The following is a 27,943-nucleotide window of genomic DNA, read 5'->3' on the forward strand; positions in this document are numbered from 1 at the left end:
AGGACATCAAATGGTGTGTATGCTATCTAGAGCATTTTCTTGTGAAAGAGCATTTTAAGAACAGTTTTCTTACCCAGATTTTTAATACCTTCAGGTAGTTTATTTTCCAGATCAGCATAGCTATGCCCTCTAGCAGTTGATCATGGAAATTCTGTTTTCACAGTAACCAAATATGATCTTTCATTTGTTACTTTTACTTGGTTCTCCCTTCCTTCCTGATTTTAGTTTTGTGTAATTCTTGGACTTTTTTCTTGAAGTACCAACTCTTTGCTTACCTGCCTCATTCCCTTTTCTGTCTAGGGACCCATAGCTCTTAGCCATACCCAGTGAAGGCTTCTGCTTTTTCACTTTGTGGTCCCCATTGTATTGCCACAGCTCTTTCCCTGGGCAGATGACCCTGCCTGGTACCACCTCCACTTGTGACCTCTCAGTTTTAGTCCTTTTCACAATTTGATGATATCTGTCCACTCAGAAATGACTAAAAACTCTTATTTAGACTTACAAAACTATTCTGAAATATAATGATTGTGATCCTAAGCCAGTGGATCATCTTGAGGTACAGAAAATCACTAGGGGTAGAGAATTATGCCAGACTAATTCACGAAGTGGGAAAACTCATTTCAAGCATGTAACCTCAGATGTTGATATTCTTTGTACCTCTGAATCATGCAGCAATTTTGGCAAGTGCATCACCTCTTAGAAAGGTAATAAAACTTGAAGGAAGACGTTTCAAGTATGTTAAGGATGATGTGTTTTCTGGAGAAAATGATGATGTGTTTTCTGGAGAGTAGAATAGTGTAGTTGAGATAGAAGTTGCAACTATAATTTTATACTGGTTGCCTGAATTCTGCTCTCCATCTTTACCCTTAAATTTAACAGTTTGGTAATTTATTTCTCAACCCAAGGAAAACACGCCAGTGTGAATGAGTAATAATCAGGGTATGAGGTCTAAGTGAATGAGCAGAAAGTTTTCTGGTTTACAGTGAATTAAGAGACTTTATCTTTCTTTATCAACATCACACCTAGATTATCTTTTAATATTTATATATGCATCCCATAAAATGGATCTGTATTTGGGCCTTATAGAATTTATAATCATGAATCTATTACACATATGTGAATTTTTGACATTTTCACATTGTACATTTTTTATCTTAATAGGGGAATGAGAGGATAAGAGTCCTTCCTGGCTTTGTGCTATTACTTTTTAATTCCATTTAAAAATCATCTATTTTTATAGAATACATAATTATAGAAAATTATAGCATATTTAATAGACAGTAGATAGATAGAATAATTACATTATTTCATAAATATATTTTAGATGTGACGGTAGGATTTCTTTTTCTATGGAAAGCTACGGAACTACAATCAGAAGAAAAAAAAACTGTCAGAGCCTGTATACCTATAGAAAGGATTTTTATACTAACTTTAGTTCATACTTTTATAGAGTGATGTCCTGTCCTCTGCTTTTAAAATTCAGAACAGCTAACAGAAGTTTATTCAAATGTGGCACTTTGACTTTCAGCCAAGATGGAGTAGTAATGTACTGAATTTATCCTCCCACATAAAAACAAAAACAAACATAGTATATGGAATAATGGTTTTCAAGATACTTGACATCAGACAGCAAAGGGAAGCGATTCCTAGAAAAAGGAAACAAAGTAAGCCTTACAATTGTCCCAGCTTATTTTGTTGAGAGAGTTTCCTGGCTGCAACACAAGGAAGGAGAACCTAGGCAGAGACCTGCAGACTCCCTGAGTCAAGGACGTGGAACTGAGAATCAGGGAGACCAACGTGGATAGAGTTCACAGGATACCATACTAGAGAGGAGGGAGTAACACAGAAAGAGAACCTTGGGTATCTAGAGAGGGTTCCTCTCAAGTATTCTATGCACGCATATGAGGAAACTACCCAAAACTGGGGAAAGAACCATCTCAAAGGACTAGAAGGAACAGTGCCAGGCACTCACACAGGACCAGGAATGTGTCTATTCTCACCAGCCAGATTAGAAAAATTTATAATTCACAAGGAATTGAGTAGAGTACTCAAGAAGGTCTTGCTTCAATAGAAGGTAGTACTTAGCCCTAGACTGAGCTCTGCTGTCAACCCCCCTAACAAGCCATAAGAGCAAGTCTTGAAGGCAACAAACTACTGTAAAATAACTTAAATGCATTCCAGAACAAAGCTCAATAATATTTATAGGAGTACAACAATATCTAGCACCCAGCAAGGTAAAATTCATAATGTCTGGCATACAATGAAAGATTACCAGGCATGCAAAGAAGTAGGAAAAACATAAATGTTAGTGAGAAAAATAATCCTCCAATCAAAACTAACCCAGAATTGACACAGATAGTAGAATTAGAAGACCATAACATTAATAATTATTATAAATGTATTCTATATGTTCAAAAAGTTAAGTAGAGACATTGAAGATATAAAAAAGACACAAGTCAAACTTTTGGAGATGAACAATACAGTGTCTGAAAAGAAAAATACACTGGATTGGATTAACAACAGATTAAACTTCCACAGAAGAAAGGATTAGTGTATTTAAAGACATGGCAACAGAAACTACCCAAAATGAAACTCAGGAAAAAAAAAATTTTTTTAATGAAAAATAAATAGCATCCCTGAGATATAAGACAAGTTCAGTGACCCCAATATATGTGTAATTGGAGTCCCAAAAGCAGTGTATGTTGGGGGTGGGGGTAGGGCAGGGGTGTTTCAGGACAGAAAAATACCTGAAGAAATACGTATCTGAAGAAATAAGGCTAAATTTTTTTCAAATTTGATTAAAACTATAAACCCACAGATTCAAGAATTTTAGATATGTAAGTAGTAAATGGCAGTAATCTCCTTATCACTAAATCTAGAGAACTTTTTAGGTTTTAACTTGACTCACCCCAAATCCCCTTTCCCCAATGAGATTGTTTTTCTTTCTTTCTTTCTTTTTATTTTTTTAATTGGAGTATAGTTGTTTTACAGTGTTGTTAGGTTCTACTGTACAGCGAAGTGGAGTTTCCTGTGCTATACAGCAGGTTCTCATTAGTTATCGATTTTATACATATTAGTGTATATATGTCAATCCCAATCTCCAAATTCATCCCACCCACCCTTTCCCCACTTGCTGTCCATATGTTTCTTCTCTATGTCTGTATCTCTGTTTCTGTCTTGCAAACCAGTTCATCTGTACCATTTTTCTAAATTCCACGTATATGCACTAATATGCTATATTTGTTTCTCTCCTTCTGACTTACTTCACTCTGTATGACAGTCTCTAGGTCTATCCACATCTCTACAAATTACCCAATTTCGTTCCTTTTTATGGCTGAGTAATATTCCATTGCATATACATACCACATCTTCTTTATCCACTCTTCTGTCGATGGGCATTTGGGTTGCTTCCATGACCTGGCTATTGTAAATAGTGCTGCAGTGAACATTGGGGTGCGTGTGTCTTTTTGAATTATGTTTTTCTTTGGGTATATGCCCAGTAGTGGGATTGCTGGGTCATATGGTAATTCTATTTTAATTTTTTAAGGAACCTCCAAACTGTTCTCCATAGTGACTGTATCAATTTACATTCCCACCAACAGTGCAAGAGGGTTCCCTTTTCTCCACACCCTCTCCAGCATTTATTGTTTGTAGATTTTTTGATGATGGCCATTCTGACCATTCACCTCATTCTGAGGTGATACCTCATTGTAGTTTTTATTTGCATTTCTCTAATAATTAGTGATGCTGAGCATCTTTTCACATGCCTCTTGGCCATCAGTATGTCTTCTTTGGAGAAATGTCTACTTAGCTCTTCCACCCATTTTTTATTGGGTTTCTTTCTTTTTTGATATTGAGCTGCATGAGCTGTTTGTATATTTTGGAGATTAATCCTTTGTTGATTCGTTTGCAAATATTTTCTCCCATTCTGAGGGTTGTCTTCTCATCTTCTTTATGGTTTCCTTTGCTGTGCAAAAGCTTTTAAGTTTCCTTAGGTCCCATTTGTCTATTTTTGTTCTTATTTCCATTACTCTAGGAGATGGGTCAAAAAAGATCTTGCTATGATTTATGTCAAAGAGTGTTCTTCCTATGTTTTCCTCTAAGAATTTTATAGTGTCCGGTCTTACATTTAGGTCTTGAATCCATTTTGAGTTTATTTTTGTGTATAGCGTTAGGGAGTGTTCTAATTTCATTCTTTTACATGTAGCTGTCCAGTTTTCCCAGCACCACTTATTGAAGAGACTGTCTTTTCTCCATTATATATCCTTGCCTCTTTTGTCATAGATCAGTTGACCATAGGTGAGTGGGTTTATCTCTGGGCTTTCTATCCTGTTCCACTGATCTATATTTCTGTTTTTGTGCCAGTACCATATTGTTTTGATTACTGTAGCTTTGTAGTATAGTCTGAAGTCAGGGAGTCTGATTCCTCCAGCTCCATTTCTCTTTTTTTCTCAAGGTTGCTTTGGCTATTTGGGGTCTTTTGTGTCTCCATACAAACTTTATGATTTTTTGTTCTAGTTCTGTGAAAAATGCCATTGGTAATTTGATAGGGATTGCACTGAATCTGTAGATTCCTTTGGGTAGTATAGTCATTTTCAGAATATTGATTCTTCCAATCCAAGAACATGGTATATCTCTCCATCTGTTTGTGTCATCTTTGATTTCTTTCATCAGTGTCTTATAGTTTTCTTATACAGGTCTTTTATACCTCTGTAGGTAGGTTTATTCCTAGGTATTTTATTCTTTTTGTTACAACGGTGAATGAGATTGTTTCCCTAATTTCTCTTTCTGATCTTCTGTTGTTAGTGTATAAGAATGCAAGAGATTTCTGTGCATTAATTTTGTGTCCTGCAACTTTACCAAATTCATTGATTACCCCTACTAATTTTCTGGTGGCATCTTTAGGATTTTCAATGTATAGTATCATGTCATCTGCAAACAGTGACCATTTTACTTCTTTTCCAATTTGTATTCCTTTTATTTCTTTTTCTTCTCTGATCGCCGTGGCTAAGACTTCCAAAACTATGTTGAATAATAGTGGTAAGAGTGGACATCCTTATCTTGTTCCTGATCTTAGAGCAAATGCTTTCAGTTTTTCACCACTGAGAATGATATTTGCTGTGCGTTTGTTGTACATGGCCTTTATTATGTTGAGGTATGTTCCCCCTATGCCCACTTTCTGGAGAGCTTTTATCATAAATGGGTGTTGAATTTTGTCAAAAGCTTTTTCTGCATCTATTGAGATGATCATATGGCTTTTATTCTTCAGTTTGTTAATATGGTGTATCCCATTGATTATTTGCGTATATCAAAGAATCCTTGCATCCCTGGAATAAATCCCACTTGATCATGGTGTATGATCCTTTAATGTGTTGTTGGATTCTGTTTGCTAGTATTTTGTCGAGGAGTTTTGCATCTATATTCATCAGTGATATTGGTCTGTAATTTTCTTTTTTTGTAGTATCTCTGTCTGGTTTTGGTATCAGGGTAATTGTGGCCTCGTAGAATGGGTTTGAGAGTGTTCCTTCCTCTGCAATTTTTTGGAAGAGTTTGAGAAGGATGTGTGTTAGCTCTTCTCTAAATGTTTGATAGAATTCACCTGTGAAGCCATCTGGTCCTGGACTTTTGTTTGTTGGAAGATTTTTAATCACAGTTTCAATTTCATTACTTGTGATTGGTCTGTTCATATTTTCTGTTTCTTCCTGGTTCAGCCTTGGAAGGTTATACCTTTCTAAGAATTTGTCCATTTCTTCCAGGTCGTCCATTTTGTTTGCGTATAGTTGCTTGTAGTAATCTCTTATGATCCTTTGTATTTCTGTGGTGTCTGTTGTAACTTCTCCTTTCTCATTTCTAATTTTACTGATTTGAGTCTTCTCCCTTTTTTTCTTGATGAGTCTGGCTAAAGGTTTATCATTTATCTACTCAAAGAACCAGCTTTTACTTTTATTGATCTTTACTGTTGTTTTCTTTGCTTCTATTTCGTTTATTTGAGATTTTTCTTGTTTCTTGAGGTAAGTTTGTATTGCTATAAACTTCCCTCTTAGAACTGCTTTTGCTGCATCCCATAGGTCTTAGGTCGTTGTGTTTTCGTTGTCATTTGCCTCTAGGTATTTTTTGACTTCCAGTTTGATTTCTTCAGTGATCTCTTGGTTGTTTAGTAGCGTGTTGTATAGCTCCCATTTGTTTGTGTTTTTTACAGTTTTCTTTTCTGTAATTGATTTTTTTTTTTTTTGGCTGCATTGGGTCTTTTGTTGCTGCACATGGCCTTTCTCTAGCTGCAGCGAGCGGGGGCTACTCTTCATTGCAGTGCGTGGGCTTCTTATTGTGGTGGCTTCTCTTGTGGTGGAGCACAGGCTCTAGGCATGGGAACTTCAGTAGTTCTTGCACACGGTTCAGTAGTTGTGGCTCGCGAGCTCTAGAGCACAGACTCAGTAGTTGTGGTGCACAGGCTTAGTTGCTCTGCGGCATGTGGGATCTTCCCAGACCAGGGCTCAAATCTGTGTCCCCTGCACTGGCAGGCAGATTCCTAACCACTGCGCCACCAGGGAAGTCCCTGTAATTGATTTCTAATCTCATAACGTTGTGGTCAGAAAAGATGCTTGATATGATTTCAGTTTTCTGAAATTTACTGAGGCTTGATTTGTGACCCGAGATGTGATCTATCCTGGAGAATGTTCCATCAGCACTTGAGAAGAAAGTGTATTCTGTTGTTTTTGGATGGAATGTCCTATAAATATCAATTAAGTCCATCTTGTTTCATGTATCATTTAAAGCTTGTGTTTCCTTATTTATTTTCATTTTAGATGATCTGTCCATTGGTGAAAGTGGGGTGTTAAAGTCCCCTACTATGATTGTGCTGCTGTCGATTTACCCTTTTATGGTTGTTAGTATTTGCCTTATGTATTGAGGTGCTCCTATGTTGGGTGCATAAATATTTACAATTGTTATATCTTCTTCTTGGATTGATCCCTTGATTATTATGTAGTGTCCTTCTTTGTCTGTTGTAATAGTCTTTGTTTTAAAGTCTGTTTTATCTGATATGAGTATTGCTACTCCAGCTTTCTTTTGATTTCCATTTGCATAGAATATCTTTTTCTATCCCCTCACTTTCAGTCTGTATGTGTCCCTAGGTCTGAAATGGGTCTCTTATAGACAGTGTGTATATGGGTCTTGTTTTTGTATCCATTCAGCCAGTCTGTGTCTTTTGGTTGGAACATTTAATCCATTCACATTTAAGGTAATTATTGATATGTATGTTCCTATTACCATTTTCTTAATTGTTTTGGATTTGTTATTGTAGGTCTTTTTCTTCTCTTGTGTTTCCTGCTTAGAGAGGTTCCTTTAGCATTTGTTGTACAGCTCGTTTGGTGCTGCTGAATTGTCTTAGCTTTTGCTTGTCTGTAAAGCTTTTGATTTCTCTGTCGAATTTGAATGAGATCCTTGCTGGGTAGAGTAACCTTGGTTGTAGGTTTTTCCCTTTCATCACTTTAAATATATCCTGCAACTCCCTTCTGGCCTGCAGAGTTTCTGCTGAAAAAATAGCTGATAACGTTATGGGGATTCCCTTGTATGTTATTTGTTGCTTTTCCCTTGCTGCTTTTAATGTTTTTTCTTTGTATTTAATTTTTTTTGTTGTTTTTAATTTTTGGCTGCGTTGGGTCTTCGTTACTGTGCTCAGGCTTTTCTCTAGTTACGGCGAGCAGGGCCTACTCTTCGTTGCGGTGCGGGGGCTTCTCGTTGTGGTGGCTTCTCTTGTTGTGGAGCACCGTCTCTAGGTGCCCGGGCTTCAGTAGTTGTGGCTCGCGGGCTCTAGAGTGCAGGCTTAGTAGTTGTGACACATGGGCTTAGTTGCTCCGCGGCATGTGGGATCTTCCCCGACCAGGGCTCAAACCTGTGTCCCCTGCTTTGGCAGGTAGATTCTTAACCACTGTGCCACCAGGGAAGCCGTGTATTTAATTTTTGATAGTTTGATTAATATGTGTCTCAGCGTGTTTCTCCTTGCGTTTATCCTGTATGGGACGCTCTGTGCTTCCTGGACTTGATTGACTATTTCCTTTCCCATGTTAGGGATGTGTTCAACTATAATCTCGTCAATTATTTTCTCAGACCCTTTCCTTTTCTCTTCTTCATCTGGGACCCCTATAATTCAAATGTTGGTGCCTTTAATGTTGTCCCAGAGGTCTCTGAGACTGTCCTCAATTCTTTTCGTTCTTTTTTCTTTATTCTGCTCTACAGCAGTTATTTCCACCATTCTATCTTCCAGCTCACTTATCCGTTCTTCTACCTCAGTTATTCTGCTATTGATTCTTTCTAGAGTATTTTTAATTTCTGTTACTGTGTTGTTCATCACTGTTTGCTCTTTAGTTCTTCTAGTTCTTTGTTAAACATTTCTTGTATTTTCTTCGTTTTATTTCCGAGATTTTGGATCATCTTTACTATCATTACTCTGAATTCATTTTCAGGTAGACTGCCTATTTCCTCTTCATTTGTTTGGTCTTTTGGGTTTTTACCTTGCTCCTTCATTTGCAGCATATTTCTTTGTCTTCTCATTTTGTTTAACTTACTGTGTTTGGGTTCTCCTTTCCACAGGCTGCAGTGTCATAGTTCCTCTTACTTCTGGTGTCTGCCCCCAGTGGGTGAGGTTGGTCTAGTGGCTTGTGTAGGCTTCCTAGTGCTGGAGACTGGTACCTGCGTTCTGATGGGTGGAGCTGGGTCTTGTCCCTCTGATGGGCAGGGACGCATCTGGTTGTGTGTTTTGGTGTGTCTGTAAGCTTAGTATGACTTTAGGCAGCCTGTCTGCTAATCGGTGGGGTTGTGTTCCTGTCTTGCTAGTTTTTTGGCATGAGGCGTCCAGCACTGGAGCTTGCTGGCTGTTGGGTGGAGCCAGGTCTTAGTGTTGAGATGGAGACCCCTGGGAGAGCTCTCACCGATTAATATTCCCAGGGGCCGGGAGTTCTCTAGTGGTCCAACGTCCTAGACTCAGCTCTCCAACCTCAGAGCCTCAGGCCCAACCCCTGGCCGGAGCACCAAAACCCCACAAGCCTCAAGGCACAGAAGAAAAGGAAAAAAAAGAAAGAAAAGAAAATGAACAGAGAAACAAAACCCCAATACAAATGGTAAAAGAAAAACCAAACAGACAAAAACACACAAAGAAACACACACACAAGAAAAAAAAAGAGAGAAAACAAAAAAAGAAGAGAACAAGCAAACAAATAAATGAGCCCAAAAACGAAAACAAACACTAAAACTAAACTACAAAAACCGAAAACAAATAAAAAGCAGAAAGCAAACTAAAAAAAAAGGCAAAGAAAGCATAAAACACACAGAAACAAAAAAAAGATAAAGACGAAAGAAGAAAGCAAAAGGAAAAAACACAAAACAGCAAAAAAGTAAAGTAAAAATAGAAAAATAGAAAATATAGTTAAAAAGAAGATAAAAGTAAAGCAAAACATGGGAAAAAAACAAAGGCAAGGAAAAAAACACAATATAATGAGACAGTAAAGTAGAAATAGAAGAAAATGTTTAATATTAAAAATAAAAGGATAAAAAAGAAAGGAAGAAGTAAATAAAAGTAAAAATTAAAAGAACAGTTAAGGGCTTCCCTGGTGGTGCAGTGGTTGAGAATCTGCCTGCCAATGCAGGGGACACGGGTTCGAGCCCTGGTCTGGGAAGATCCCACATGTCGCGGAGCAACTAGGCCCGTGAGCCACAACTACTGAGCCTGCGCGTCTGGAGCCTGTGCTCCGTAACAAGAGATGCCGCAGTAGTGAGAGGCCCGCGCACCACGATGAAGAGTGGCCCCCGCTTGCCGCAACTGGAGAAAGCCCTCGCACAGAAACGAAGACCCAGCACAGCCAAAAATAAATAAATAAATTTTTAAAAAAAGAACAGTTAAAAAAAAGAAGAACAACAGAAGAAAACAAAGAAAAATAATAATAATAGTATTTTCCTGGACCTTCAGCTGTCAGTGTCCTGCCCCCACAGTGAGCCACAGCCTGCCCAGGACGTCCCCAGTACTTCTAGGTCTGTCTCTGGACCTGCTATGGGCACTGTGGGGCCAGCTCAGACTCTGATCTGGCCTGCCTCCCATGTGTACTTGACCCCAAAGTCCACAGTTACCCCCAAAGTCTGCAGCCTCAATTGTGGGAACACTCCTTGTCTATTCATATATTCCACAGATGCAGGGTTTACCAAGGCGACTGCAGGGATTTAATCCGCTGCTCCTCTGGCTGCAAGGGCATATTTCCCTCTCTCTTCTTTGGTTGCACTGCCGCTGGAGTTCAGCTTTGGTTTTGGCCCTGCATCTGTGTGTGGGCCACCTTCAGGCGTCTGTTCCCCACCCAGGCAAGAGGAAGCGAAGCAGTGGCTGATTAGGGCTCACTTGCTCACTCAGTCCCGGGGAAGGGAGGGATACAGCAGTCACCATTGGGATGTGCGGGGAGTGCCTGTGGCAGCAGAGGCCAGCAGGAAGTTTGCAACAGCCTGAGGTACACCATGCGCTCTCCCGGGGAGGTTGGCCTCAGATCACAGGACCCTCAGCAGTAGTGGGCTGCACAGGCTCCCAGGAAGGTGTGGGCAGTGACTTGCACTTGCTCACAGAACCCTTGGTGGCAGCAGCAGCAGTAGCCATCGTGTCCGCAGCAGTAGCCATTGTGCCTGCTTCTGGGGTCCGAAATAACAGCCACAGCTCACTCCCGCCCCTGGAGCTTGTGTAGGCAGTTTTCTGCCATCTGAGCACACGGAGCAAGAAGCTCCTATGACAGGCCTGCCCCTCTCCTTGCGCACCCCACAACAATGGTCCCTTGCATCTCTGGCAGACCCAGGCTTCTTCCCAGACTCCCTCAGCTGTGGCACACTAGCTCCCTCGGGCTGTCTTCACACAGCCAATGCCAGTCCTCTCCCTGGGGTCTGACCTCTGAAGCCCAAGCCTCTGCATCCAGCCCCTACACCACCCCAGTGGGCAGACAAGCGTTTCAGGCTGGGGAGTTCTGGTTGGCACTGATCCTCTGTGCGGGATTCTCTCCGCTTTGCGCTCTGCGCCCCTCCCTGTTGCTGCGCTCTCCTCCGTGGCTCCAAAACTTCCCCCCGCCAATCCCCGTCCCCGCTTCCTAGTGTGTGGAAACGTTTCCTCCTTCACAGCTCCCTCCCAGAGGCGCAGGTCCCATCCCTGTTTTTTTGTCTCTGTTTTTTCTTTTTTCTTTTGCCCTACCCAGGTACGTGGGAAGTTTCTTGCCTTTTGGGAAGTCTGAGGTCTTCTGCCAGCATTCAGTAGGTGTTCTGTAGGAGTTGTTCCACGTGTAGATGTATTTTTGATGTATTTGTGGGGAGGAAGGTGATCTCCACATCTTACTCGTTGCCATCTTGAAGGTTTCCCCCAAGATTATTGTTTTTAAAATGTGCCTTTTGATAATGATGGGCTTCATAGGATTTGGCCATCGTGTTATTGCAGAACAGATTATACTAGATTAAAGGATTATGAGTTTCACAAATTTAATAGGATTCAGTTCTTAATAACATGGCTATAGCACCCAAATTATAATAATCAGGCTTATCTCTAAGTCCGTCATGGCTTATTTTGAAACAAGTTTTCTGCTGGTAATAGCTGTAACCCTTATGTTCATGTAGATAGAACTATGTATTATCTCTTATTTCTCAATAATTCCTGCAGGAAATGTTTATATTTCATCATGCCAATTGAATTATTGATATCACTAAACAGGTATTAACAAGATTAGTTGCAAATATCCAAGAAATGAGAAGTAAAAGCAATAATAAATTTTTATTTTAGGTACTCTGAACATTATTTAAGTGAGAACAGATAAAATAAGTTGTAGTAAAAACTGAATTATCACAATAAAGGGTTTGGAAAGTAAATCTTAGAAGTACTTAAGAGATTTTCTTAGAAATAAATGCCCAGATGACAATGAAAATGGTGGAGTAAGGACCTTTGAAAATGTACACTCCCATGAAAGCTGGCAAATATTGTTACAACTTTTCCAGAATTTTAGAAACTAAATGAAGAATTGCCTGTTCAAGAAAAATGGCCAGATCTCTGCATGAAGAGCAAGCTTTGTGGTGTTTAACTTGCCCTATTCTCCTCTCCTACTCTCCAGCTCAACAATAATCTTGAAAAATAACAGCCCTGCCTTCTTGGTATCAAGGGAATAGAATGGACCTGGAGCTCTTTAAGACCCTCACTCCAAAAGAATTGTCATTATTTGGCGTCTCTGGTGCTTCCCTAAAAGCCACCAATAGGAAGGACTGTTTTTTTTTTTACCTGACTTGGAGTATGCCCATCACTAACAGCATCTTCCTGGGGAGCGTTTGTCTAAAACAATTACAGGCAAGAGTTTCAACTTCATAGCTGTCTTGGGTGATGAATAACAGTTAAGGAAAAGAGTAGACTAACCAAAAAGTTTAAAAGGAGAGGCCAAAAGAGATGTTTATAGGTGCCTTGAACTCAGCATATTCCTGGAAATCTAGAATGCCACATGCACACCTTAGGCTGTGCACATTCTCAGAAAAGACCTGAGATGGTCCTAATCTCCCACTGCTAGCTGACCTTGACAGTCTGTACAGAAGTGGAGGCTAAAGCAGAGTTGTAAATTGCCTGAGTATTGTTGACACCTGCCCCAGCACACACACACACAGACTCTCAGCAAAGACTTGAAGATTTAGTCCTGGTGTTTAAGGAAATCTCTGTTCAATCATTGGCTGATCAGTAAGCAAACTGACTAGAGACTTCAGTAGCCACACATAACAAAGAATATAGACTTTACAGAATTAGTTCAGAGAAATCACTAAATTATCAATAACTACAGGTAGCAGAAACAGCAACCCTGGGAAGGTGGGAAGAATCTGATTTCCAGAGTTGCAACATTATATTAATTTAAATGTCCAGTTTTCAACAAAAAATTGCAAGACATGAAAAGAAACAAGAAAATATGGCTCATGCATGATTTTGGACTTTAAATCAGCTATTTTAAATATGTTAAAAGAGCTAAAGAAAAATACATCTAAGGAACTAAAGGAAAGTCTGAGAATGATATCTCACCAAATACAGTAAGTCCCCTACATACGAACAAGTTCTGTTTTGAGAGCATGTTCGTAAGTCCAGTTTGGTCTAAGTCCAGCAAAGTTAGCCTAGGTACCCAACTAACACTATCGGCTATAAAGTACTGTACTGTAATAGGTTTATAATACTTTTCACACAAATAATACATAAAAAACAAACACAAAAAATAAAACATTTTTAACCTTACAGTACTTGAAAAGTTCAGTAGTACAGTACAACAGCTGGCATACAGGGGCTGGCATCGAGTGAACAGGCAAGAAGAGTTACTGACTGGAGGAGGGAGAGGAGGTGGGAGATGGCAGAGCTGAAGGATCGTCAGCAATAGGAGATGGAGGGCAAGCTGCAATTTCACTCACGCCTGAAGTTGATGGCACAGTTTCTGGTTCCTTGCTGGATTCAATTCTGTCTACCCTCTTGAAAAAGCGATCCAGTGATGTCTGGGTCATAGCTCTTTTTTTCTCATCATAGGTGACACAGTAGCACTAGATTGAATTCTGAACAGCTGCTTCAACATTTGGGTCCTGTGCCTCAAAAACTAACAATGCCTCCTCAAATAAAGAAAATCCCCTTGCCATATCCTGCGTCATGAATCTCTACGGTTCTTCAGTTACTTCTTCTTCCTCTTGTCTCTCTTCATCCTTTCTCTGGGCCTCCAATTCCATCTTTTTGCCTCATTCCACTCTCTCAATTATTTTCCCTATTGTTTCTATTGTTATTGCTTGGCGGTTCTTAGCTGTACCAGCTACATCACCACTGCTCTTATGCTTGCTTCTGGGCATCCTTGGCTTGAAATAAAGATACTGTACTATTTTACTGTATATAGTACTGTAAGTAAAGTACACAAAAGCACAACCACTTGTAGAGGATGCATGCACATGACAGTGTATGCCAGATATGTGAACTAACTTACTTGATTGGACATGCAAACACACGTTCGCATCTTTGAAAGTTCACAACTTGAAGTTTCATATGTAGGGGGTTTACTGTAGAGAATATCAATAAAGAGGTAGAAATTATTAAGAAGGAACCAAATGGAAATTCTGGAGCTGAAAACTATAGTAACTAAGTAAAACATTCACTGGAAGTATTAACAGCAGATTTGAGCAGGCAGAAGAAAGAATCAGTAACTTGAAGATAGTTCAATAGAGATAATCCAATCTGAGGAACAGAAATCAAAAAGAGTGAAGAAACATTAACAGAGTCTTAGAGACCTGTGGTATGGCATTAGGAATGCCAACATACTCACAATGGTAGTCCCAGAAAGTGATGAGAGAGAAAGGGCCAAAAGAATAAGGCTGAAAATGCCCCAAATTTGATGAAAAACATTAATCTACACATCCAAAAAGCTTAATAAACTCCAATTAGGACAACCTCAAAGAGATCCACACATAGGCTCACCATAATCAAATTGTCAGAAGATAAACAGAAGCTTGAAAGCAATAAGAAAGAAGCAACTTATCATATATAAGGGATCTTCAGTCAGATTAACAGCTTTTTTCTTATTAGAAGCCATAGAAGCCAGAGACATTGAGCTGACATATTCAAAGTGCTGCAAGAAAAAACTGTCAACCAAGAATTCTATATACAGAAGTATTTTCCTTCAAAAACGAAGGGCAAAGTAAGATAGTCTGAGGTAAATAAGTGAAAGAGTTTGTCATTAGCAGACCTGCCCTTAAAAAAAAAAAAATGGAAGTCCTTCTCATTGGAGTGAAAGCACACTAGACAGTAACTTGATCAACATGAAGCGATAAAGTAGATTTACATAGGTGAATCTGAAGGACAGTATATGTGTATTTTTGTTTGTATCTGTTATGTTCTATCTGATTTAAATTACAGCTGCATAAAGCAATACTGATAAACACGTTGTTGGGCACACAATGTATAAAATATATCTTGTGACAATAACAGCATAAAACTGGGGAGGGGAATGGAGCTACATAGAAGCAAAACTTTTGTGTACTATTGGTATTAATTCTAATTAAGATGTTAATAGTAATCCCCAGGACAATCACTAAGAAAACATCCCCAAAAGGAATTAAACTGATACATTAAAATATCCGTTTAACATAAAATGAAGCAATTGTGGAAGAATTGAGGAACAAAAATTCATATGACTTATAGAAAATAAATAGCAAATGGCAGATGTAAATCCTACTTTGTCAGTAATTGTATTAAATGTAAATGGATTAAACTCTCCAATTAGAAGGCAGGGATTGGCAGAATAGTTTAAAAACACATAAACTATATACTATCTACAGAAGAGTCACATTTGACTCAAGGACGCAAATACGGTAAAAGTAAAAGCTGGAAAAAGATATTCCATGAAAACAATAACCAAAAGCGAGCTAGAGTGGCTAAACCAATATCAGAGAAAATAGATTTTAAGACAAAAATTGTTACTAGAGACAAAGAAGTACAGTTTATAATTGTAATGATAAAAGGATCAACTCTTCAAGAAGATATTACAATTACAAACATATATACACTTAACAATAGAGAACCAAAATACATAAGCAAAAACCAAAAGAATTGAAGGGATAGACAATTCAACAATAATAGTTTAAAATTTAAATACTCCATTTTGAATAAAGAATGGAATAGAATAGCAAGATGGAACATAAGCAAGAAATTAGAAGACTTAATGCTACAAACCAACTAAATCTCTGTAGAACATTCAACAACAGCAGGGGACACATTCTTCTCAAGTGCACATGAAATATTTTTCAAGGTAGACCACATGTTAAGCTTAAATCCCAATAAATTTAAATGGATTGATAATACAAAGTATGTTTTCTGATGACAGTGAAATGTTATCAGATAAATTACAGAAGGAAATTTGGGAAATTCACAAATATGTTGAAATTAATCAACACACTGCCAAAAGGGATGGCTCAAACAAAATCACAAGGGAAATTAGGATATACTATGAGATAGTGAAAATGAAAACATACAAAACTTACTGGGTGTAATGAAGGCATTGCTCAGTGGGAAATTTATTAATATTTTAATGCCTATGTTAAAAAATAGAGAAAACTCTCAAATCAAAAACCTAGCCTTCTATCTTAAGAAACTAGAAAAAGAAGAGCAAACTAAACCCAAAGCAGATATAAGAAAGGAAATAAAATGAGTAGAACAGAAATAAAAGAGCTAGAGAATCGAAAAACAAGAGAAAGTCAATAAAACCAAAGGTTGGTTCTTTAAGCAGATAAACAAAATTGACAAACTTTGGCTAGACTGACCAGGAAAAAAGGAAGATTCAAATTACTAAAATCAGGAATGAAAGAGAAGGATCACTGTTGACCTTACAGATATAAAAAGACTATAAAGGAATACTATTAGCAGTGGTATGTCAATAAATTTGATAAGTTATATGAAGTGAACAAATTTCTAGAAGGATACAAATTACCAAAACTATCTCAAGCAGAAATGAACTCTGTAAATAGCTGTATAACATGTTAAGAGACTGAGTTAGAAATTAACAACTTCTTACAATGAAAAGCCAAGTCTACACTGGTGAATTCTATCAGTTTAAAGAAGTAACTTTTCAATTAAAAAAAAATTAGAAAAGAGAGAACACTTCCTAACTCATTCTTTGAAGTTGGTATTATCTTTTAAGATTTTTTGTTGTTGTTGATGTGGACCATTTTTTTCCACAGTCTTCATTGAATTTTGTACAATATTGCTTCTGTTTTATGTTTTGGTTTTTTTTTTTTTTTGCCACGAAGCATGTGGGATCTTAGCTCCCCAACCAGGGATCGAACCTGCGCCCCCTGCATTGGAAGGTGAAGTCCCAACCACTGGACCGCCAGGGAAGTCCCTGAAGTTGGTATTATCTTGATACCCAAACCAAAGACTTCGTAAGAAAAAAAAACTATAGTTAAGTATTGCTTACAAATATAGATGTAAGTATTGTCAACAAAGTTCTAGCAAATCAAATCCAGCAGTATATAAAAAGGATTATACACCCTGATTAAGTGACATTTATCTCAGGGATGAAAGGTTAGTTCAACGTACAAAAATCAATCTAATGCAACCTATTTATAGAATAAACGTGGAGGTAACCCCACATAATTGTCTCAATAAACAAAGTATTTGATAAAATCCAACACCCTTTCGTGATAAAAACACTCAACAAACTGGGAAAAGAAGTGAACTTCCTCAATCTAATAAGAGTGTATCTGTAAAAAATGCACAGCTGGGACTTCCCTGGCAGCCCAGTGGTTAAGACTCTGCGCTGCCAATGCTGGGGGCACAGCTTCCATCCCTGGTTGGGGAACTAAGATCCCACATGCCACGTGGTGCGGCCAAAAAAAAAAATGCACATCTAACTTTTTTTTTTAACATCTTTATTGGTATATAATTGCTTTACAATAGTGTGTTAGTTTCTGCTTTATAACAAAGTGAATCAGCTATACATACACATATATCCCCATATCTCCTCCTTCTTGTGTCTCCCTCCCACCCTCCCTATCCCACCCCTCTAGGTGGTCACAAAGCACCGAACTGATCTCCCTGTGCTATGCGGCTGCTTCCCACTAGCTATCTATTTTACATTTGGTAGTGTATATAAGTCCATGCCACTCTCTCACTTCGTCCCAGCTTACCCTTCCCTCTCCTCATGTCCCCAAATCCATGCTCTACGTCTGCATCTTTATTCCTGTCCTGCCCCAAGGTTCTTCAGAACCGTTTTTTTTTTTTTAGATTCCATATGTATGTGTTAGCATACGGTATTTATTTTTCTCTTTCTGACTTACTTCACTCTGTATGACAGTCTCTAGGTCCATCCACCTCACTGCAAATAACTCAATTTCGTTTCTTTTTATGGCTGAGTAATATTCCATTGTATATATGTGCCACATCTTCTTTAAACATTCATCTGTTGATAGACACTTAGGTTGCTTCCATGTCCTGCCTATTGTAAATAGAACAGCTAATGTATTGAATGGTGAAATGCTGTATGCTTTCCCCAAGGATGTCCACTCTCACCTCTTCTGTTCAACACTGTACTGGAAATTCAAGCCAGGGCAATTAGGTAAGAAAGAGAAATAAAAAGTATCCATATTGAAAAGAAAAAAGGAAAACTATCTCTATTTGCAGTTGACATGATCTTAGATAGATAGATACCCCTAAACAATCCACAAAACAACAACAACAGCAAAATACAACTATTAGAGTTCGCAAGTGAGGTCAGATGATTGGAAGATAGAAAATCAATATATAAAAAACACTTGTATTTTATAAAATATCAATAAACGGCATGAAAATGAAATTAAGAGAGAATTCCACTTAAAATAGCATCAAAATGAGTAAAATACTTAGCAGTAAAATTAATCAAATAAGTGCAAGACTTGTACTGAAAACTAAAAAACATTTAATGAAATTAAAGACCTATATAAATAGAAAGACATCCTGTGTTCATGAACTGAATGACCTAAATGTTGTCATGGTGGAAATACCCCCCAATTGGTCTACAGATTAACTGTAAAACCTCCAAAATTCCAATTTCTTTTCTGCAGAAATTGATATTAGTCCTAAAATTCATGTGAAAATGTAGGGGACCCAGAACAGCCAAAAGAACCTTGGGGAAAAAAAAAGTTGGAAGACTCAAATTTCCCAATTTCAAAACTTACTACAAAACTTGAGTAATCAAGGCAATTTGGTACTGGTATAAGAATAGACATATAGGTTAATGAAATGGAATTGAGCGTCCAGAAGTAAACAAGGTTTTGAACAAGGGTACCAAGACCATTCAATCAGAACAAAATAGTGTTCTCAACCAAGGATGCTGGGCACAACTGGTTATCCACATGCAAATGAATCAACCTGGCCTCCCACTTCACACTGTATACAAAAATTAACTCAAGTGGAGCAAAGACCTAAACATAAGAGCTAAATCTATAAAACTCTTAGAAAAAAACATAGATGTGTGCCTCTGTAGCCTAGTTTTCTTAGATATGACATCAAAACTCAAGCAACCAAAGAAAAAGATAAATTTGACTTCATCAAAATTAACAACTTTTGTGTGTCAAAGTACATTGTCAAGAAAGTGAAAAGAAAACCCACAGAATGGGAGAAAATAGTTGCAAATCCTGTATCTGACAAGTGTCCAATATCAAAAATATATATTAAAAAAACTCTTAGGACTCAACAATAAAAAAAAAATTTAAACACAAAGGATTTGAATAGACATTTTTCTAAGGAAAATATACAAATGGCCAGTGAGCATATGGAAAGATGCTCAACATCATTAGTCATTAGGGAAATGCAAATCACAACACAATGAGATACCCATTAGGATGGCTGTAATAAAAAGAAGGCAAAATAATTATTGGTGAGGATGTGGAGAAGTTGGAACTCTTAGACTGCTGGTGGGATTGTGAAAATGATGCAGCCACTTTGTTCTTTTTGTTTGTTTTTGTTTTTTAACATCTTTATTGGAGTATAATTGCTTTACAATGGTGTGTTGATACAGCCACTTTGGAAAACAAGTTATCTGTTCCCCAAAATGTTGTATGTATAGTTACCATTTGAGCCGGCAATTCCACCCCTAGGTATGTACCCAAAAGAATTGAAAACATGTTCACACAAAAATTGTTAAATTATTCATATTAGTAATAACAGCCCAAATGTCCATCAACTGATGAGTGACTAAGTGAAATGTGGTATATCCATACAATGGAATATTATTTGCAGTAAAAAGGAATGAAGTATTTATACATGCTACAGTTGACAAACCATGAAAACATTGTACCAAGTGAAAAGAAGCCAGACATATATGATTTCATTTATATGAAATGTCCAGAATAGGCAAATCCATAGAGACAGAAAGTAGATAAGTGGTCTCCAGGGTCTGGGGGTAGGGGGAAGTGGAGTGACTCCTAATGGGTATGGGATTTCCTTTTGGGTGATGAGAATGTTCTGGAATTAGGTAGTGGTGATGGTTGTACAACCTTGTAAATATACTAAAAACCGCTGAATAATACACTTTAATATGGTGAATTCTTTGGTATATAACTTGTATTTCAATAAATAAATAAATGCTATCATTATGAATACTGTTTATGCCCAGGTGATCATGGCATTGTTATGTGCTGTGTAGATTAACTTGAACGACATCGTATAGATACAGATAACATTTAATAGCAAGAAGTATAATTAAATATAAAGTAAATATTTCCTCCTTCAGGGCTACTGTATGGCCATTAAAATTGTATTGTCAAGTTTATTGTTGTCTAATATGTATACACTAAAATGCTTATCATTAAACTTAAATTATTTTATCTTCTTCTGGTGTTGTAAATTATTTGAGAAACATCGCGGTTAAACATGTTTTTAAAGAGGAAGTACAATAATAGTGGACATTTAGGAAAGGGAAATTGTTCACATTGACTTTCTATTCATGACTAATATAACTGCAACTATCTAAAATTTCCTTGGGAAGTTGAGCAGGTTTGTGAGATACAGTGTCACTATTTAAGCTTTTTTTTCCAAAAAAGATGAATCTATATATATATGGTTGGGTTTTTTTCAGGTCAAGCAAATGAAGTGGCCAAAGAAGCTGCTAACAGATGGACTGGTATGTATTACAGTGGCACTGATAAACTAGTCAAACTCTTGTACACTTACTATGATGTGAAATGCAGGAGCTATTGTGCCTGGTTAAGTTCAAGAAAAGACATTTCTGAAAGTGTATGTATTAATCAAGTTTTTATATCTTAAATCATTTCATTTACTTAAGGTAATTTTTTAAATCTTATTATGAGTCATTTTGTAAAGTGTAAGGCATTTTTGTAAAACCAATGATTACTTTAAGTTTTGTGTAACTTTCCCCAGATAAATCACTTGGGCTAATCACTTAACCTTCTTATATATTAATGCAAGATACAACTTTAAGAGTTTCATGCAATCCTAAAGATTTGTCTTCTTGCTCATAATAATAATCGCAAACATTTGTCAAGGGCTGATTATGAGCCAGGCGTTATAAAGCGTGTCTGTGGTGCATTCTCATTTTATCTCTACAGCAGTCTTATGAGGTAGATAGGATTATTATCCCTAATTTTAGAGATGAAACTGAGGCCACTAGGAACCCACAGTCACACAGGTGCTAGGCAGTGGAACAGGAATTAGATTTCAGAGTCCAAGCTCTCACCCACCACACGGGGTAGTCTTCTCTGTGTATGTGCTTTCATGTAAATGCCTTATTAATCCATTTGCCAATGGATACACCCTCTGGTCTATACCAGGTATATTCTAAGAAATGGGAACTAATAAGGCATTATCTATGTGTCTTAAAATTTAGAAGAACGTTAATAAATAATGATTGTTGTGAATTATATACAAGTATGATTATTATTGTTAAAACCTGTCTGGAAGTTACACTGATGTTTTTTCAGTATTTAATTATAAAATAATGGTAACTGAACCTTTCCATCCTGGTAAGAGTCTTTAATGCCTTTATATGTGTTACCCTTATTCTGTTTCTGTGGGACAGTATGGATAAGATTGCATTGACACAGAGATGCAGAAAGCCTGAAGTAGCTGCCTTAAGTCAAAGGTGATTAGTCACTGGAAGAACAGGGGTTAGAGCCAGATTTCCCTGATTCCACGTCCAGGCCTCTGTATTTCACAGAAAACTTAAGAATTGTTTTTCCTTGTCTATTTTAGAATTAAGTACACTGATAAAATCAATATAACTGGCCTTTGGTTCCTATAAAATTTCAGTCTTATTTATTACAAAGTTATTTCCTAGATAGTGTAATGCTTTAGTGATAAGAACAGAGGAGGGTAAAAACAGCAAACTAACATTAAATAAAAGAGAATAATGAAATATGTGTCCAATAAAGTATAAATAAATAATAAATACAGTGATATCATATAGGTTTGAGAAATATAAAATTTTGAGTAAGAAAAAAGGCAAGTGGATTTTTAGGTTAAAAATAAGACAGAAAAAAAAAAAAAAAGACAGGAGTCACAAAGCGATTTCCCCTAATTAACAAAGCAGCTCAGCAAACAGTAGGCATAGGCAGCCTGTGTATATAGGGGGAGGAACTTGACTTTGAAAGGAATCCAGGTTGTTCTCCTTATTTGCTATGTGATTTATTGAACCTTTCTGAGCCTGCTTCTTCATCTGTTCAATGTGGATAATATCTACCTCACATTTTGGGAGGATTAAAAGTTTGTAAGCCGTTTAGCACGCCATTAGACACATTGATAAACAAATACTCCCCTTTTCCCTGTCTCTTAAAAAAATCCTTTCATGTTTTCCAGTTGATCATGAACTTCAAAAATTATAATTAAAAAAATGTGAACAACTTTTTTTTCCCTTGTGTTATTAGCTGAGAAAGAACCTGAAACTTTTAAAATCATATAGGAAGGATGATATTTTCAGAACAGTAGAAACAGCTGTTAAGAACCATATTTCCATTTGAGTTTACAGCTTGCTCCTTCCAACATAAAACTGTTATGAAAAACTCATGGAGTTAAAACGAATTACACCTCAGAAAACCTTCCTGTTTTCAAAACAAACAAAAAGAAAACATCGATAATACTTATAACTAAAGATCGTTATGTAATTATTAGTTAAGATTTGGTTTCTTTACACTGAAAAGTTCCCTAAAATGTATTTTAAATTGAGCATATTTACTGTTCAGTAATTCAGTATTTCAATTTTATAGAATGAGAAGTCACCTCAGGGTATAAATATAACTAGAAATATAGCATCTAAATGTTTTGCGACATTAAGTAACTTTAAAAGTGATTTATCAAATTATATAAAACCTTGCCTAATAACTAAGATAGTGGAGTTTTTATGACTTTGTATGAGAGGCATCTTAATGAGTGAGGGGGGAAAGATGTTGTGAGGTCCTAACGTAGACTCATGCATGTGATATTGCCCATCCTACTCCTGTATATATCTTGGGTTTGCCACCATATAAATTAATATGAATTCTACCAGTCTTAAGGTTGTTTCTTAAAAAAAAAAAAAGTATTTTTTTTATCCATTTATAAACATTTCCACGTAATAGAAAAATTAATTGACAGGGATGAACTATCAAGATTGTGGGTAACTTTGTCTTGAAGGCAGACATCCGGTGGCCCAAGGACATATTTAATCAGAGTCTTTTTGAATTGGTCCATTAAGCATTGTATAGAGAGGCTTTTTATTTGTTTATTCTTTTGTTTGTTCTTAATCTTTGAAGGTTTATAATAAAATGGTTTCTTGCCCTCACATGAACCAGGAACTCCTTCCTGCAGAGGCTCTAGTCTTACTATGGTGCCTTGTTTTCTTCTCTCCTGATCCCGGGTTGAAGTACATTCCTCCAAGGCTCCTACAGCATTGCATCTGTCCTCTTGTTTTCTGGAAATCTTTCTGTATTCTTGGAGCCTATTCTGCAAGCTGTACACATAACACTTGATCTTTTCTCTCTAACATACATATCACTTTGGAATTGTTTAGTGATAAATTGATTTTTCTCTCTCTACTCTTGTGTCAGTTTGAAGGCATAGGCTCTTTATGTTCTGGAATACCTGTAATACACTTAATAGCTGTCTTATGTAGCAATGGGCCCTCTATAAGTATTTGGTTGTGACTGTCAAGATTGCACAGGTTGTGCAGACACTAATCAAATTAAACAGATTATTCTAGAGTACCTCATGCTATTAGTATTCTCGCTTAGGTTCTTATGAAAAGTAGAGATTTGGTTTAGATCATTACATAAAGATTTATTTTAATATCTGTTCATATTCTATAACGCTTTATTTAAAGAAATGAGGATATTTTGTTAACATTATTCTATTTGATATAGTAGTATTCACCTCAACAGTGAACTTCGTTCCAAACATTTAGTTATCAATATTTGATACTTGGAATTAAACTTCCTAAAACAATATTTTTAAGAGTGATCGAACTTCATATATTAATTTCCTAACGGTACCATAACAATATACTTCAGACCAGGTGGCGTAAATAAAGAAATTGATTTTCTCACGGTTCTGGAGGATGGAAGTCCAAACTCAAGGTGTAGGCAGGCTTGGTTTTTTCTGAGGCCTCTCTCTCCTTGGCTTGTAGATGGCCACCTTCTCCTTGTGTCCTGACAGAGTCTTTCCAATGCCTGGCCCTGGTGTCTCAGTGTGTCCACATTTACTTTTCTTGTAAGGACACCAGTTAGATTGGATTAGGGCCCACCCCAGTGGGCTCATTTTAACTTAATCACCTCTTTAAAGACCCAATTTCCAAATACAGTCATATTCTGAGGTAGTGGGGTTTAGGACTACAACATGTGAATTGGGAGGAGGTGATAATTCGGCCAATAACACTCCAGAAGAACCTACTTTAACCCTTCATTTCATTATCACAACTAACACAGTGCTTGATGTTTTATAGAATACTCTGAACCAGAAAACTGTATACCATTATTTTTCTGTATTTATAATACATATTCATTATAAAGATGGTATATGTACATTAAAGAGAATGTGTAAAATTAAAAACAGGAACCTCGTCGTCATTCCCATTCCCTCGGCGCAGCCACTGTGAGCACGTTGCTTCTGCCTTGCATCCTTCACTGCCTAGGCATTGACAGCCTTCTACCTGATTAGACATTTAGATCGCTTTTATTTTTTTCTTTTGTTACACTGGGATGAAGATTTGCTCACAAATCTTTGTACACAATTTATTTTCTTGGGATAAATCCCTTTATATAGATGTAACACTTTTTTCAGTGGTAAACTGCATTTAAATTCCCTAGAAGACATTAAGGATATATCTGTTCCTCTTTTAGTCTTAAGAGAATCCCTTACGTCCTCCTCATCCCTTCTCCCTGGCCTGATTGTCTGGAAGCCATTCTCTCTGTGGGGGAGGGAAAGGGGTTCCATTTGGGAACAGGAGCAACTCTAATTCCTGAGGTAACAGAATCCTGCCTCTGCTGTGGAAATGTGGAAGAGGCACCATTAACCTCTCCCTGGCTTTGGATTATTCTTTAAGTCAGGTATTCTTTAGTGGCAACTAATTTACTGAATTTTTTAATATGAAATCTGTTTATTCAAAATAATCATTAAATCTTTTCTTTCTTCTGAAGTTAATTGCTGCTACTCTTGAAAATACAGAAAACTCCTTATTTTGATACTTGTAAAAGTAATAGAAGAAAAAAAAAACTGAATGTAATTATATTTGAAATGTTTTGTGATTGTGTTTTCAATTCTCAAAAATATTTCTCAATTTTCTTTATAGATAACATATTTGCAATAAAATCTTGGGCCAAAAGAAAATTTGGGTTCGAAGAAAATAAAATTGATAAAAATTTTGGAATTCCGGAAGACTTTGACTACATAGACTAAAATGTTCGGTGTCAGTGAAGGAGCTATGTGCTTGTGAATATGTAAATTTTTATATTATCCAGCTAAATGTACTGAATTGTCATTTACCTATAACTGTGTTTATCGTTTTATTAATTTTAAATAAAGTATAAAGTATAGATGTTTTGCACTCTTTTTGATCAGTCGAAAGCAGAATAATAGCCATGTTCCCTCAGTGCTCATTAGAGTAGGAGAATGCAAGTAAAGTCGTCCACCTGTTAGTTTTACCAATAATTTTTTATAGATCAAAGCCATCATGACATGATAACATTTTTTAGTTTCTCTCAAATATTAAATATTAAGAACTAAGGGTACTTTTGAAGGCTGTATTATACCTATACACCCATACATACATGCTTGGAAATAACCTTAAAAACTCTAATGGCTGCTTTACTATTTCTCAGTATTTAGTGGAAAATGTGAGTGATTGATTTTCAGTGTATAGCATCATGTTTGCAAATTTCCCACAGGAAAAAAATACAGAAAGTTGGTGTTCCTCAAATTTAGAGTTAGGTAGTAATTCCTCAGACATGAAAACTTTCTTTTGAATGTTTGATGCCTTTCTACTGTAAAGAACAAGCACGTGGCCCTTTGTCCTGATTTATGCACTTTTTTTATAAGATGATATAGTGGTGTTAGTATAGCACACATAACCAGCAAGAGTTCAGGGATTTTGGGGCTTCCCTGGTGGCGCAGTGGTTGAGAGTCTGCCTGCCAATGCAGGGGACACGGGTTCGAGCCCTGGTCTGGGAAGATCCCACATGCCGCGGAGCAATTAGGCCCATGAGCCACAGCTACTGAGCCTGTGCGTCTGGAGCTTGTGCTCCGCAACAAGAGAAGCCACCACAATGAGAAGCCTGTGCACCACAAGGAAGAGTAGCCCCTGCTCGCCACAACTAGGGAAAGCCTGCAACAGCAACGAAGACCCAACACAGCCAAAAATAAATAAATAAAATTAATTAAAAAAAAAAAAGAAATGCCTTAAAAAAAAAAAAACTAATGTGTGTAATGCCTGTTACACACATGCCTTAATTTTTTTTCACACTGTACAATTTTGATATTCTTTTGAGTAACTTGAACGAGGTACTCCGTATGTCTGAAATGACCCAGATGGTATTCATGCCGTTTGTTAGTGAATCTGGTCTTTGTATTGCATGGAGTTGCCCCAGACCTGCTTAATCACTTTCTGGATGTGGGTGGGAGCTTATTGGTCCAACTTTGTTTGTTCTCAAGGCCAGTTTATGTTGCCTTCGGGCAATAGCTCTTCTCACAGGAGAAAGTATTTGACGTAAGAGACAAAGGACAAAAAATAAAAATAACCCATCATAAGCCTTTCCCTAATACACTAATGGGAATTCCACAATTTCTCAGACCCAGTTTGCTATTTATTAGAAAAGGTGCTTCTGGGAATTCCCTGGCGGTCCAGTGGTTAGGATTCCGCGCTCTCACTGCCAGGGGCCCAGGTTTGATCCCTGGTCAAGGAACTAAGATCCTACAAGCTGGGGTTTCCCTGGTGGCGCAGTGGTTAAGAATCCACCTGCCAATGCAGGGGACACGGGTTTGAGCCCTGGTCCGGGAAGATCCCACATGCCGCTGGGCAACTAAGCCCGTGCGCCACAACTGCTGAGCCTGCACTCTAGAGCCCACGAGCCACAACTACTGAGCCTGCATGCCAGAACTACTGAAGCCTGTGCGCCTAGAGCCTGTGCTCCGCAACAAGGGAAGCCACCGCAGTGAGAAGCCCGCACACCGCAATGAAGAGTAGCCCCTGCTCGCCTCAACTAGAGAAAGCCCACGCGCAGCAACGAAAACCCAACGCAGCCAAAAAATAATGAATAAATAAAATTAATTAATTAAAAAAAAAAAGATGCCACAAGCTGCTCAGTGTGGCCAAAAAAATTTTTTTTATTTTAAAAATTAAAAGATGCTACCTTGTTCAGAGAGGTATGTGTGTTCAAAAAGAAATCCATTTTTAATGATCCCTAAAAGATTCTATTTCATAAATATTTAGACTACTTCAAAAAATGTTTTTGAATATTTTATGGGTCTAGCACGAGAATGATTGAGATGGAGTCTGTGCATGAGCTAGCCAGAGGTTGTGGTATCCTCCTAAGCCAGAAATGTGCTGGTGGATGTTTAACTAAACTGACTCTTTGGAAAGTGGAGTGGGGCCTGGTTTATAGTATTTGCCTATTTGTGTGGGATAAATGCTCCCAGCATAGCCAACTTCAGATTACCAGCATGATGACAGTGCAGGGTTGGGGAAGGATGCTCAGTGGTACACTGTTGTATAGTATTTCTACCATGCGTATACAATAGATGTGAACCTCAAGAGCACAGATAATGGTAAAGTGTAAAATAATCAGGGCGTGATGAGCTTTTAGTTTTAGTACCATTGTTTTTAATGTAATATAGTTCATCATAGTTTATGTGATTTAATCTTAGTGATGTTAACAGCTGGCTCACTACTAAGTTGGCTTGCCTGTTCCAGCACATCCACTGTTCTTCATCTTG

General features: G+C 37.4%; 1 protein-coding gene across 7 annotated transcripts in view; it reads left to right on the plus strand.

Moving 5' to 3' along the window:
* TRIM2 (tripartite motif containing 2) overlaps positions 1 to 25,503 on the plus strand; it is a 260,093-nt gene extending 234,590 nt beyond the window's left edge. For all 7 annotated transcript variants that reach the window (XM_059922630.1, XM_059922629.1, XM_059922627.1 and 4 more), the window contains 2 exons: positions 20,607 to 20,651; positions 25,305 to 25,503. In XM_059922630.1, coding sequence (XP_059778613.1) covers positions 20,607 to 20,651; positions 25,305 to 25,411 — 152 coding nt within the window. In that variant the 3' untranslated portion in view covers positions 25,412 to 25,503. The remainder of the gene's footprint in view (positions 1 to 20,606; positions 20,652 to 25,304) is intronic.
* Positions 25,504 to 27,943: the final 2,440 nt, after the last annotated feature.

The sequence above is a fragment of the Balaenoptera ricei genome, chromosome 5 (genome assembly GCF_028023285.1).
Source record: "Balaenoptera ricei isolate mBalRic1 chromosome 5, mBalRic1.hap2, whole genome shotgun sequence".
NCBI classification, from domain to species: Eukaryota; Metazoa; Chordata; class Mammalia; order Artiodactyla; family Balaenopteridae; genus Balaenoptera; species Balaenoptera ricei.